Source organism: Pezoporus flaviventris, unplaced genomic scaffold (assembly GCF_033815535.1).
Source record: "Pezoporus flaviventris isolate CSIRO_AGI_PZ_B2104156 unplaced genomic scaffold, CSIRO_AGI_Pfla_v1 ptg000040l, whole genome shotgun sequence".
In the NCBI taxonomy this organism is placed as follows: Eukaryota; Metazoa; Chordata; class Aves; order Psittaciformes; family Psittacidae; genus Pezoporus; species Pezoporus flaviventris.
In genome coordinates, this window is record NW_026892588.1 from 2151128 (window position 1) to 2165813 (window position 14686).

Here is a 14686-nt window from a genome sequence, read left to right on the forward strand (position 1 = left end):
GCACAGCTCTAAATAGAGGCTGGCTCTCCCAGGTCTCATTTGAATTATATTTTTCTCTTAGTGCCATCTTTACCAGCCTCCCTAGCTGAAACTTGGCATAGCTGACTGCAAAGAGCTGGCACATAGGAGATATCCAACTGAAATGAATGGGGTTGTTGGAAGGCTTAAAACCAATCATCCAGGTAAGTTACCTGATGTCACACAGGGGAAAGACAGTGGAAATCTAAAGATTTCAGTCATTTCTGGCTTAAATCCTGGAAGAAGCCACGATTCAGTAGACATTAAGGCATGTACTTAATTAAAACATCTAACTTATTCCATCCCTGGTCAATAAGCCAAGTGAAAATTGTGTTTAACTTACTTTCTCTGCAGTGCTATCAGAAATAGCTGCTGCCTGCCCTGTTACCTAGAACTAAGTATCCCACACAACTTCTGCCTGGGTTGTGGTGCTGTTTCCAGAAGAAATGAGGATTTATGGACACACTGCAATGGGAAGACTCTGATTCCCAGCCATGCTGGTTGCATTCTCTCCCAGTCCTGTCAGCTGCCTTACCTCTGCATCTGTAAGTGTGGGCACTTCCCCCTTGCTATCTGCTTTACACACTCATGTGCTTTCAGGAAGGTCTCACATGCTCTTGGCAAGGATGTCTTTTTTCCTCTTTATTTTCCATAAAGCATCCTCTAAGTACGCTGTGATACAAACATAGGGCCTGGAAGGGAAGTTATATTGATGAAATTTTAGTTTACTCTTACAGCTTCAGAACAGTTAAGGATGGTCACAGGTTTTACATACACCCAGCTAAAACCCACCATTATTTCTTCTTAATCTTTTGTCAAGGACAAAGAGAAGGTGATATGGAACAGGAAGGAAGTGAAGCACATTTAAATCATTTCTATTTCATAGCTTTATCTGATTTAAAGCCCACATTCATGTGTTCACTTTCCCCTTTGCAAAAAAATATTGAACTAACAGAATTTCCCGTGGGATGGCATTTTCATGTTTGGAGCAGCTCTCACAGCAATGTGTACCTCAAAGGGGCATTGTGAGCCTGAGTTAATTACAGCCCATCCTCACAACACACCATGCTCTCTGGCCCCAGTCCAGCAAAGCACTTGAAGTACGTCTCTCACCAGTTTCAGCAAGCCCCTATGCTCAAAGTTAAACATGTGCTTAAGTGCTGTGCTGCAGCAAGGTCAAAGGAGGCAGCACCTCATAGGCTGAGCCCTCATCTCTAGCGCATCTTGAAGTCTTCAGAAAAGAGATAGTGCTGTATCAAAGAAGCAAATGTTTGCATACAGAGCTGCATGTAAACCTTAAAATGCAACTGTGTGAGCCTCCATAGATTTGATGTACCCCCACTTGCTCTTTTGTTTCTCTTCCCTGTGACAGACAGACATGTTGTCAGGGGCCAAAGCACACAACCCTCCCTGCCCATGGACCCAGGAGCCTATTCAAGATCAGCCCAGGGCTACAAGCCCTATTCTAAGCTCTGTTATAGGAGTGCTGGTTTTCAGATCAGTTAGAGCCACAACTGTTCCTGTGCTATGGATCTTGCCTGTGTATTTGGGGCTCTCATTCACAGCAGGCTGGGTGAGTTACTGCTCAGTAGTGCCTTCCTATAATAGCCAGAGGAGCACAACTATTGGGGAGTAAGAGGTCTGGGAAAGTGATAGTGGCTTCTTTTCCCCTTTGATGCCATAAAAGTGAATGGTGTCTGCACAGATGATGTAAAGTGCTCTTGATTTCTTTCTGGGTTAGAAGAAACTGTGGTATCTCCTTCAATAACAAAAGCATTTGCTGAAGTACTTGTTAAATACCTTCTGAGAAACAAGTTTAGGAACAGCCTGAATTCACCTTTGGACCTGTAGTGCAGCCCATCCTTGACAGTATGACTGTGCATCTTAATGGTGATGGTGACACTGAGCTGTGCTGGATAGACTAGAAAGAGCAACTGGCCTTTATCACTTAATTGCAGTTTTAAATGGAGCCTTGACCCAATATTCACACACCGCCCAAGAATGTTCCAGGACTCCCCTGAGCAAACAATGTCAGTGCTATAAAACAAAGTCTCTTGAGGTAACATATCCCCCTTCTGAGACCAGATTTTCACTGTTGTGACTACCCCTCTACTCTGGAGAGACACCCCCACCCCCACCCCCCCCCCCTCAGTCCTGTGACCAGCTCTGGGGGCAACAATACAGGAGGGATGCGAAGCTGATGGAAGGAGGCCACAGAGATGCTCTGAGGGCTGGAGTAGCTCTGCTCTGGAGCTAGGCTGAGAGAGCTGGGCTGGTTCAGCCTCCAGAAGAGAAGGTTCCTTAAGGGAAGACCTTAGAGCAGCTCCAGTGCCTAAATGGGCTACAAGAAACCTGGAGAGGGACTTTGGACAAGGGCCTGCAGGGACAGGACAAGGGGGAATGGCTTTAAAGTGACAGAGGAGAGACTGTGATTAGACATTGGGAAGAAATTCTTCCCTGTGAGGGTGCTGAGGCACTGGCACAGGGTGCCCAGAGAAGCTGTGGCTGCCCCATCCCTGGCAGTGCTCAAGGCCAGCTTGGACGGGGCTTGGAGCAACCTTGTGGCAGGAGATTGGAACTGGATGAGCTTTAACATCCCTTCCAAACGATTCTGTGGTTCTATGATCCTGGTCCTGCTCTCTGTTGATTTCCGGATGTAGCTTAATTTGAGTAGAGTCGGGAAAAAAATGAAACGAGTGACTACCAAAATGCCAAATCCAAGAGGAGCACCTGCCAGAGTGAGCAAATCCAAAGCAGGTATCCCCGGGCTGTGGACAGCAGAGGGAGCCGGAGCCCCAAACTGGGCTGGACTTTGGCAGAAAACAGCCCTAGTGACTGCAGCGCTTCCTACTTCGTTTCAGTTTTGCAGAGAGACAGAATCCGCATTAACGTCTGTGCCAGGGCTCTGCTAAAGCTGCTTTGCAGATGCATGTGGCTTAACTTCAGTCAGTACTGGCAAAAAGTGGCATTACACTGAATACTGAGTCATGTAATAGTCTGGACTGTCAGTCACGTTCAGTTACAGACTGCAAAGTAGTGGCTCAAACATGGGCTGCAGGGTATGATCATCACATGAACTATATAGCAGTAAATGCTGTGGACAAGAATGGCTTTCCATGTGTTCACAATGGAAAGTGTTCAACAATTTCAGAGTGTTGAGGCCAACAAAGCTGTTTTAAAGAATAATTCATGAAATTCACTCACTTTTTGTACTAGGCTCAGTTTTGTTCAACCTCACTGGAGTTTAGCACATCACTCCAAACCAGAACTTAAAACCTCTGAGAACTCCTCCCTGCCAAGTAGGTTGTACAGCTTGGTATGGTTGCTAACCTAGAAGGCTCGATGCCTGGTCAGAGTAAATAATGCCTTAAAATAGGGAAGTTATAAGGCTAAGCTCTACCTCCAATGTATAAGGCACTAGCTACTTGTGTTGCTATAACTTATAAGCTTCTAGAGCTGTGCAGGATTTGTTCTTCCTGCTCCAACCACAATATTAGCACTAATGACAGTTACCTGGAAAAAGTGGGACAGAAGGTAACTGCTGTCTCACTTTGGGGTGGTGACTGATAGCCCTCATCCTTTCAGTCTTTAAAACAGCAAACCTTTGTACGATCGATAAACAAAATCATTCTTTCCTGACAGGCATGTGAAACTCCTTGGCTGCTTTGCTAACTTTGAGGGAACATAGGATGCAGGAGACAAGAGTGTTCACAAATCCTCTCTGCTCCTCAGCTAAGGATACAGAGCCACGTGTTATCCTTTCCGTGGGGCTGGCATAGATGGGCTATGGTGAGTTACGTGTTTGCAAAAAGAAATGATGGCCACAGCTCTGTGGTCACATTTGTGAGTCTTCCTCTGTGTCCTTCAGGTTTATTCCTCAATGCCCAGCAGAGTACAAGTCTCCAGCTGTAATGGCATTTGCAGCTTAGAGCATAGATTTCCTATGGCATCATGGTATTTGTGGTACCCGAGAGAGACAAAGTTACATGCAGCTGAGCCAAGCTGGGACTCTTGCAGGTCTTGAGGTTTTTCCTCCTAGTGTCCAGGCAGGGTGACTGTTCAAAGCAGTGGTAACCTCCTGATCCTACTTGCAGCCTTTACTGAAGACTTTGTTCCCCCTCTTGCAGGACCAAGAAGAACACAAATCTCTGAGCCTTGTCTGGAGCAGCACGAGGGGCACTATCCTTCCTGGTGCAGCTCTTCTTATGCTGGCAGGCAGCTCCTCCCCAGTGCATTAATGCACTTCTCAAACCTTAAAAAATCTTGTTTTGCCAAATGCTAAAGGTTGAGGGGAGATAAGATGTGGGTGCTTGTTGTACTGAGCAGCATCTCATGCAGAGAGCACACAGGGTGGCTGCACTTTTCAGTCATGTCATCCAGATCAATAGATTGAACTTGATAGAACCTGCCTCCTTGGTAGAAGTCTCTTTTAAATGTACACATCCCCCTTTGCAGCTGAAACCATCTCTTGACAGCTGGATGGTCTCCATGGCCTAATGCCTTTCTTCTGGGTAGCCAGGGCACTGTGCAGCGCTTGCTTCCTTCATAGATGTCTGGCAGCCTGCTTCAATGATACAGCCCCTAATACAGTCTCATTGATTGCTGGTACCAAATATACCAGCAACTTGCTCAGCTTTTCTTGATGGATTTTTTGTAATCAAGCCCCATCTCTTATTCTTATTTAATCAATTTTTATTGTCCATAGGGCAAAGCTGTTTGTGGGCAGGTATAACTCTGGTGATATTGAAGAACCCTGGAGCATGAATCAAAGGGAAGACAAGACCCTGGGTGTAAAGAAGCTCCTTTTTGTCCTACTAAAATCTTAACATCGTTTAGTAACAAAATATTTACTGTATCTATATTTAAAGAGAAATGAGAGCAATAAACAGCTGCTGATGGCTGAAGATATTAAGTGTAGCTGCGGCATTCACTCAATCTGAAAAGCAATTTATTGTGAGTATATTTCAAAATGGTGGAGATTATTGATATGATGCATCTAACCATAATGGCAATGGGAAAAACATACCCTCTCTTGAGAGCTGTGAAAGGGCTTAGTGATGAGTGTGTCAGTTTCCCTGTTGAGCTCACAGTCATCTGTGGCTGTGCTGAATAAGCTGAGCACAGCTAAAGCAAAGAACACATCAATTTGTTGAAAAAGGTGCCTTGGAAACAAATACAGGCCTAATGTGGATTCAGGAAAGAAGAAGTCCTGGAGGCTCTGCTACCACTATCTGGGTGCTGATGCCTGCCATTGTCCCTGCAGCAGAACTGCTTGGAAACAAACACTCCTTACTGCAATGCACCTTCTGTGGTGCTAAGGCTGGGAAAGTCTGTTGTCTCCTGAGGAAATAAGATGTAGGCAACCAAGTGAGCTTGTTGCATCTAATATTCCATTTTGCCTATTGCAGGAATAGTTTGAAACCATTAGCAAATTCTACCCCACCTAGGCAGCCTAGATACGCTAGTCTTTGTGCTGGTGAAACTGCTCCCTTGCTTTGGTTTCACTACCTGCTGCTGTGTACAGCACTGCCTGCTATCTGTGAACACCTGGAAACTCATTTGCATCTACAAATTGACCTCTATCTGGAGAAAGGTTACAAGGAAGTTGAAATAAACGTGGACAGATACTTTCTTGTTTGCTCTCAAGTCTGATTTATTAAGTGCAGGGCTACTCCTTAACTCTATGGCTTGTAACTGTCCTTCACCTTGGCAGTTAGCTCCAATATGTGTTAGTGGCTCATTTTAACTTGGCTACCTTTAACTGCACTGCAGTTAATTGTTTTGTAACTATCCATACACATCCGCTGTGTCTCTCTTCAATTGCTTCCAGGGGCTACTGTAATCAGGATGATCAAGCCAGCAGCTGGCATGAAAAACATCTTTTCACAAGAACTGGGAATGTGCAATATTTCAGTAAAACAAACTGTAAGAACCACAGGGTCAGCCTGGGAGCTCACCTGGCCCAGCAGCAGGGGATGGCTGAGGAGAATAAGACACAGAGCAAAGTGTGGTGCTCTTGGTCATGCTCTGCTCCCAGGCCAGGCTCAGACACCCTCAGCCAGGACGCTGTGTAGTTAATAATAAATTATGACAAGACATGCCACAGCTTAACTGTACCAAACCCCACAACCCTTTGTTTTGAACAAGCTAGTGCTCATCCCTTTACTGGCTGGAAGAATCCTAGCCTGCTTTAGCTGCTCATTGACTAAGAGCCCCTCTAAACCCTCTTTGTATCTTTACTTGTTCTATCCTGGCCTTCTGTGATGATGAAACAAAAAATGCATGCTGTACTTAAAAGGGGAGCAACTGTAGCACGATGGCATAATGATGCCTTGTGGGCTTTTTCCTCTCATACTATTGAATTTTCCTTTTTGTCTGTGATTGAGCACTGAACAGTGTTTTACAAGAACTATCTATTGTAGCTCCAAATCTAGTTTCTGAGTGGAAATTGTCAGATATCATGGACCTTAAGAGTTGGGGATATTTACCCAGGTACCTCACTTGATATTTACTTTTATTGGCCATTTTGTTATTCAGCTGTTTGATACTGTGAGGTCCTCATCCCTGCCCTTGGCTTTACTATCCTGCCTAACCTAGCATCACCAGAAGATTTTTAGAGCTTTTGTATTCACAAAAAAGAGAAGCAGAGCTCAAAGGAAAGAAAAATGAAGCTGCGAATGTCTGAAAGATCTAGGGCAATTCACACCTGTCTGAGCACAGGATACTCTGGTCACAGGAATCTCCTTTTGATCTGTATTATTTGGGCTCAATTGCTGGAGGAAATAATCAAATATTTGTGTTTCCCAGGGATGGTCTATCTATGTCACTGATGGATTTTTTTCTCTGATGTGCAGAGGTGTTGCAGCCCTACAGGGGACACTTGGACTACTCAACCCAAGGGCAGATCACTTCAGATGCAGCCATAAGTGCCATTTAGCTTTTTAGTAAGTTCTTACAGAGCTCTGCATGTGTGTGCTTTTGCCTGTCGATTAAATAGGAAATATTCAGTTTCTTTGAAACAGTGTTCAGGGGTTTTCTCAGTGCCTGGAGGATTATAGGATTCTTTTTTTTTCGTGTGTAATACCAGTCTAATGTCGCTATTGAGAAAACAAAGGCACCCGTAAAGTTGCTTTTTCATATCCCCTTATCTTTGTTTCTAGTTAATCAACAAGGAGAGCTGAATTGCTCCACAGGGTCTGGCTCTGTGCAAAGCAGCCCATTAGCAATGGGCCCACCTGAAGGCAGGCCTGTGGGGCTGGCAGCTCCAGGGCTGCTCCCCATCAGGGAGCAAGTCACATAAACAACTGCACTGCCCGAACTGCATTCCCCTATTCCTAAGGGACTGTCCTCTATGCTCCAATTGATTTCTGTCTCTGACTGATGAATGTAGGATTTTCTGGCTTGAAAAGCCATCTACTAAAAGTGTGTATTCATTGGATCCTCCTGAGACAGGTGGGTGGGATAAGCTCTTTACCATCATCCCCTTCTATAATGTAGCAAAGGTTTTATGAGTCAATGGGCTTATCTAAAAAGTTCATACAAACTTTAGAATGAGGTTCTTGAAGAACTTGCTGCCAGAAAAAATAAGTGTCTCAAACTCTGAGACTAAAAACATTGAGTTTCTTTCCAAAATGAGTAGAAATTAAAACACTGAACTCTTTCACAGCTGCCCTGCTAACTGCTATAGTAACTACTGAAATGTGGTTGCTGCTGTGCCAGATTTGCATTTGTGGGCACCATGGCATCTCCAATTACTGCTCAGTAGTGAAGAAGCCTACAGGGCAGCAATTACTAGTGGAGAGCTCTGCTAACCGATCCATACCAGCGCTTGTGCTGGGCATCCACTGCTGTTACTTCAATTGCCCTCTGAAAAAAGGAAAAGGGTCCTAGAGCAAAAAGAAAGGAGGAGATGACATGAGCATGCTTGCAGCATAATGCAAACGCTGCCAAGTTAGTGCATAGTGTGCTTTCTGGTTGGCACCAGAAGATGCAGTGTTCTGTTTGGCACACTGAACCCACCATGCAGTTTGTCGAGCAACTGATGAGAACTCACCAGTTCTCTTCTAGTCCAATACTGTGTTTAAAACAGACAGACCTAGGTAGGAAGTAGTCATGTACAACAACAGAAGCCTTGATAGAAAGAGGATTAAAATTAGCATTTAAAACAACTGTATCTCTTGGCTGTATCTCCTGATGAAACTGTTTCAAGTGCTAGTTCTCACCCTTTTTCTGTAATTTCCTAGACCTCCTTTAGCATGGGAACCATGAGAATATATTTCCACCCAATCTGTGCACTGTCAAAGAGAAGACTTTGATATGAGTTACATGATAAGCCTGTAGTAGTTAAAAGACAGTCACACAATGGCAGATCTGTGATCCTCCTAGATCTGGAAGTTGGTAACTCCAAGCTTCAAAAGACAGAATAAGAAACCTTAAAGGAGGTAAAGGTGTATGTTTATAGTTATAGGAATCCTCCTAAAATCATCCAGTGTTGCAGCAGAACATGCTGTGACCTGAGCGTCCCTGAATCTGATAACTTCTGTGACTATCATCCTCCTACAAGCACTGTTAATTCCTAGAGGGAAGAGATGCAGGATGTGGCTCTGTCAAGAACATTACTATTCTTCTTCACCATGATCCAAAATGTGTTACCTCACCTCCCACTTGGAACTGTACTTCCCTTACCTACTGTCAAAACCAAAAGCTACTGATGGATGTGCAGAGAAGTATCTTTCTGCTAGTTATTCAGTTACAGCTAATAACTTGTGTGTGTGTTAGCATATGGCAGTGCTTCCCATAGTTTATTTGAACAGGATATACAGATTAGGCAGTGAAAGGGGAAGTACTGTTTGGCTTTGCAGGAAGTGCTGGAAGATGGACCTGAGTACATGGCTGCATCACAGAGCTCCACCAAGCAATGAAAGTGCCTTCTCCCACCAGCAGGTGCTGTAACTCAGATGAGTGGGGCAGAGGCGGCTGATCTATGGACCCCTCGTACAGGCCTAGGAAACATTAAGCAGGAGGATTAAAAACTTTCATAGAATCATAGAATAGTTTGGGTTGGAAGAGACCTTAAAGCTCATCCAGTTCCAATCCCCTGCCATGGGCAGGGACACCTTCCATTAGAGCAGGTTGCTCCAAGCCCTGTCCAACCTGGATTTGAACAAAGATTGAACAGGCTCTGCTCTCATAATATTTTTCTTTTCGGCCTCCACAGGAGTTGGCACAGCTTGGTGTGCTACAAAGCACTCTTTTTATCCCTTGCTCAGAACATCTTTAATTAATTCTTGGCAGGGCTATCTAACTCAGCATGTAGATAGGAATAAACTCCAGCAAAGCTGGGGTCTCCTGCAAGGCCACTCACCTGCGTCTCTCTGCTCCAGGACTTTGCACGACTATGCAGACCTTCCCCCGGTGATACTCCTGTGGCAGACTGGTGGATGTGGTATAGCACAGGCACCAGTGTAAGGACACAGTTGGGAAATGAAAGTGTCTAGAATTGAGATGGATGAATGATTTTGTAGACTGTAAAGGCAACTGAAGACTCCCAGCTGAGAGACAGCAGATAGATCAGCAACCATATGATCAGATCATGGCAGTGTGAATGTGAGCAGTGAGCTGTTGAGCTGGCATTTCATTTCCAGAGAGGAGCCGTCTGGAAACAGGTGCCAGGTTTGGCAACAGGAGCTGAAGGCCACATCTTCTAGGAGCATGGAAATCTGTCATGTCCCCATGAGTTGCAGAGCACCTTGTGCTGTACCTTAGTCCCTGACCAGACCTGCTGTGATCAGGAGGTTTGTGCTAAAAGAAAGAGAATCAAGATGTACACAGCAATTGAATATTCTCCAGTGTCTCCCCTCCAGGCCTCTCAGAGTGCTGGATCCATTCAGCAACCTGCACAGATCAGAACCCAAAGCACCCACTTGGCACTGAGAGAGGAATCCTTTCAGGAAATCAGTATAATGTTAAAATGCATTTCAATGCACCCTCTTTGAAGGCTGCAGTGCCTGCACCACCAGCATGGCTGTGGCCACTGGAGACCTACTGCTTTGCTTAATGTAAGCCAATTGATTTCAGTGGGCAGTTGGTGCCTATGTACACTTGAAGAGCTATGTTTTAAGGATCCCAAGTAAAAAACATAAATCAGTGTCAAGTGTGTGAGGGTTTTGTGACTCAGCAGGAGAGGGAACTCAATAACCTCTTAGCAATTTGTTCAAATAACATTTCTTAAAATCTATTTTTTCTAGAGAGGCAGAAAGAAATACAAGCAGGAGGTCAGCAAAGGTAATAATCACTGAAATTGCTTCTGCATGTTCTCCCTCTGTCTTCAAAACACAAAAGTATTATCGCCAAAGTTGATTCTGATTTCCTCTCAGAAACTGTCCACTGTCTCTCCCAGGACAGTGCTGAAATATAATGCAAATGCGAGCAGTTAAAATCCCTCTACCTGAAGGAGACAACATCAGATTGGTGTAGCAATTCGGTGACGTTTCTCTCCTTTCCCCCCACCCTCCTTTAAACAGTGCTGCTATTTTACAGCAATTGAAATCCTTTTGGAGTTTGTAGCTGACTTGGAGCTACAGTCAGTTACTACTGCAAGAACAAGGAAGGGGGAAAGAGAGAGGTAACTTCTAGAGTGAAATTAAATTAACCACAAAATAAAATATTTCCAAAGACACTTAATTTTATTTAAATTCAGAGAAGCCTTTTGGATTTATGCCACCTAATAATAAAATACCAGTACATCCTTCAGGACTGTGGTTCTTTTAATACTCTGCGTTGCAGTTCAGAAACAGCAAGGAAATGTAATTGGATCTTGATATGCCTTAATTAATACTTAGGATCTAGTTTGGAACATATTCTTCTAATTAAAGAAGAAATAATAGACTTTGCATAATTCTTAATCTCTTGTAGTAATCCTCAAGTGTTCAGATTATTTTTCAGAAACACAAGCAGTATCTTGCAGAGAAGATGACATTTATGGGCTTATTTCTCTTCTGTATGCTGACGAACATGCTCACAGGTAAGATTACTGCTGAATTCATTCTCATTAACTTTTTCAAGAATACAAATATTGTTACTAATACAGGATCTTCTGTTTAGTATCAGATAGAGCTCATGTATAAATCTCAACTGCTCTGGCTGTTAGTTAAGAGTATTTGGTTTGTAGCACTGGGTGACTGCAAATGGGGAGCTCATTATTCAGCTGTTGAGGAAACAAGTTTGGTTATACAGAGGGTCCTGAGTGTGCACTGGAGAATTTGTGAGCTTCTGGCTATGCAGCAAAGCTTTTATTTACAGCAAGTCCTTCTGTGCAGGAGCTGGTACTGATGGTCTCCTCTTTATTTACAGATGCCCGGTCAATCCAGAATGGAGATGGTAATTCTTAATGTGTTATTCCTTTCTTTGTATCACTAACAATTATGACAGTCATTTGTAACTCCCAGACCTGATCCCAGCAGCAATTTTGGCAGGAACTTTACTAACCTCGGTGGGCTGTGGGAGTGCTTTCATCCAGTTCTGGTGGAGAAAGAAGAGTGAATTCTTAGAAATGTCTTTAAAACTTATGAAAAACCTGAAGTATTAATGCCTAATATTAGACCTAATATACTTGCAGTCTTAAAACAAATATGGGTTATGGTCAGCTCATTAATTCTGTCATACAAAAACATAACTGGAAAGCACCATACATATAAATGTATTAGACATCTGAGATTTTTGTTTATCCTGAACAGTAGTACTGTATATGTGTCTGTTCATTGGCAAGAAATACTGACTTCTACCACAAAAAGCTTAAGATCTAGAAATTGCCACAAATCCAATTAAAGAAATGTTGGAATAAATCCCTTAGCACAGCTGCCCTGTGGTTCGTGTCACTTTGTGTGATTAATCCATTGGATTACTGTTTGCCTTTGATTACAAAAATCCTCAGCATCCTAATGATGTTTCCACTGGCTTTCTGATAATTATGGCAGTTCACCTCTCTCTGGTGTTTTTAGACAGAATTCTTTATGATAAAGGAGTTACATAGAAGTATCTGTAATAACCAGGTACTGCTATTGCTGGTGTTCCTCTCAGTTACTAGCAGGATAGCCAGCAGCACCCCAAGTGCACAGATACAAACTTGCAGAGAGAGTATGATAACAGATATTCAAAGTAGAAATACATACATATGGAATAAGGGCTAATGTGATTACTTTGAATTCAAAACATTGTGCCGTATGCTCTATTATATCTCCCTATGAACTTTCTGAATGCATCATCTATGTTCTCACAAGTTTAAGGGTGCTATTACATTTGTGCACAGCAAATATTTCTGCAGCAACCTCTCAGGAAGGAGAGTTTGTGTCAATCTAAAAATAAAACCTTGAACAGGCAGCATCCTGTTGCTCTCATTACCAACAATTATGGCTTTCTTTCACACTGGGCCAAGCAGCTGACTGCAAAGTGAATCTAAGGTCAGCCGGTATAAACACTGAATTCTCCTCTGCAGACAGTATTTGGCTGGTTCATTTGATCTGTTATATGCCATCTGTGCCTGTATGCTGCAAACTTCACTCCATAAAATTAAGGTCTGACAATAAGATTGCTGAAGGCCCTTAATTCCCACTAAAGACCCTGGTCCCAAGCTGAGCCTGGTGAGTGGAATGCCTCCTTTTTATTCAAATAGGCTTTAAATCAAATCAGAATACTGGGTTTAGCTTTGCTGCACAGAGACGTTGGTAGCTATGTGGTCTCAGCTAGTGGTTACTTTTAACATATGCCTCTGTGTTTGGGCTGAAGAGCAGTTAGCTCCTGCACTTTCAGAATGGATTTTGTTTTCCTGCTGAATTTGAAATCTTGTTTCAATGAGTGTTTCCCATTTCCTGAAACAGACATAAAGGCAGCAGCTGTCCTGTCTTCCCAGTGGCAATGCCTTTCCTCTCCGTTTCCTTAGCCCATTTCGTATGGCCTGCTGAGAAGAGGCACAACTCTGCAATGTCAGGCCAGCATGGACCTAGTTCCTGGGAGCCTGGGGAGGATCCTGCACTCCCAGCTTGTGCTGTACTCAGCCAAGCTGCCTTTGTGCGGGGATGGCAGGGGAGCAACTGCATGGCCCTTTCCCATGGCTCTAGGAACTTGCAGGCAGAGCAGGCGCCTGCAGGGGCACAGTGTATGTGATGGTGCCTTATTCCTTATATTTTTATGTTGGGCAGAGAAAATGGCATGGAATGAGGAAAAATGGCTTTCATTTGCAATTGCTCCTTGCTTTTAAATAACCAGCAGCCTTCTAGAAATTCAAGCAGCTTCATCAAGTCTTCAATTGCCCCAAATGCTGATGGTGCCCCTTTATCCCTACTCTCCATCTTGTCCCACTCTGTCATTCCTGGTGCAACCAGAGCAGAGAGCAGGTCAATGGCTCTGCCCTCCTCTCTCCTGCCAGAGGAGCCCACAAGGAACCTACAAGCCCCAAGGGAACCCACAATCCCAAACCATGTTGGCTCCCAGCCCCCAAGCTTTCAACAAAAAATGCTTTGTATTACACTAATCTGCAGTGCTTTTTATTGTTCTCTAAGATCCCTACCAGGAATCTGTAGCCTTGCTGTACTGGCCCTTCTCATCCAGTGATTTCTGGTCCTACGTGGAGTATTTCCGGAACCTAGGAGCCTACAACAGGATCGATGAAATGGCCAGAGCCTTCTTTTCCCAGTTCCCTTTTGGGAGTCACCTTGGCTACCATGTGCCCAACCACGAGCATTAATTGCTTTTTTGCTAAAGGTGATGCCAAGATGGTTAAGTGAATGCACAGCTGCCAGCAAAAGCATCCCTCAGCCACTTATTAATACTCACAGCACACACTCATTGCATGTCATGCTTTAAATTAACCTTTTCTTTCTCACAATCTGTGCTTTTGAGCGAAATCAATAAACCCATTGATTCTGTTGTGTGGTTTTGGGTGGTTTTTTACACCATAATGCTCGCTGCATATAGTACTTAAACACCAGTCCAATGAGTTTGGTGGCTGGAAGGACCACCAGTGTAATTCACAGCTACATCCATTGCAGTGGAATGGTGTTGCCTGTTTGAAAGAGAACTCTCAAAACACACTGTAAGTCTGTTTAGAAGGAGACATTATTTATTGTGTATAGGTTGCTCAGTGGTGCATTTCCACAAATCAAGCACATCTGATGTTGGCTTCTGTAATCTATAATCATTGCTCTTATATTCTCTGTTTAAAGACACAGTATTGGGCTTATTTTACTGCATGTGTTCCATAAGGAAGGCTCTCTTATCCCAAGGGGGTGTGATTTTTAGTATTATAATGAAGGCAGACCTCTCCAAGATACCTTAAAATTCAGTTTAACTGCTAACTTCTTGCTAATAAGATCTATGTTCTTGGTCTGAGGATGTTCTCCTCCTCTGGGGCTCTTCACACTTTGTTCATTCAGTCATTATCTACTGAAAACAAGGCAGTTCTCCTGAACTTTGACAGATATTTACGTAGTTTCTCCTGGGATAAGTTTTGATCTTCCTGCTGCAAATCCAGCATCACTGGTGTCCTTTTAGCAGCCCCCTGGCTAGCTCAACACCATTTCAGCACAAGCAGGAGGAGGACAGAGGGGATTCTCCTCCTCTACTCTGCTCTGGGGACACCCCCCCTGCAGTCCTGTGTCCAGCTCTGTGGCAA

At 43.8% G+C, this 14686-nt stretch overlaps 1 protein-coding gene across 3 annotated transcripts; it reads left to right on the forward strand.

The window, feature by feature from the left end:
- Positions 1 to 10549: 10549 nt before the first annotated feature.
- On the forward strand, positions 10550 to 13941 carry OTOS (otospiralin). Of its 3 annotated transcripts, none has more exons than XM_061465364.1 (4): positions 10550 to 10642; positions 10933 to 11041; positions 11371 to 11397; positions 13575 to 13941. In XM_061465364.1, the coding sequence occupies exons 2-4, from the start codon at positions 10990 to 10992 to the stop codon at positions 13757 to 13759; spliced, it is 264 nt and encodes an 87-aa protein (XP_061321348.1). In that variant the 5' UTR covers positions 10550 to 10642; positions 10933 to 10989; the 3' UTR covers positions 13760 to 13941. The 3 variants fall into 3 exon arrangements, with proteins under 3 accessions (XP_061321348.1, XP_061321349.1, XP_061321350.1); XM_061465365.1 differs by having other exon boundaries at positions 10556 to 10642; positions 10951 to 11041; XM_061465366.1 differs by having other exon boundaries at positions 10574 to 10642; positions 10963 to 11041.
- Positions 13942 to 14686: the final 745 nt, after the last annotated feature.

What these genes read in the sequence shown, in the direction of transcription:
- OTOS (XM_061465364.1), top strand. Translation starts at nt 10,990, where the DNA reads ATGACATTTATGGGCTTATTTCTCTTCTGTATGCTGACGAACATGCTC. An exon ending in GCTGACGAACATGCTCACAG is followed by an intron (nt 11,042 to 11,370) that starts GTAAGATTACTG and finishes CTTTATTTACAG; the next exon opens with ATGCCCGGTCAATCCAGAAT. An exon ending in GTCAATCCAGAATGGAGATG is followed by an intron (nt 11,398 to 13,574) that starts GTAATTCTTAAT and finishes TTGTTCTCTAAG; the next exon opens with ATCCCTACCAGGAATCTGTA.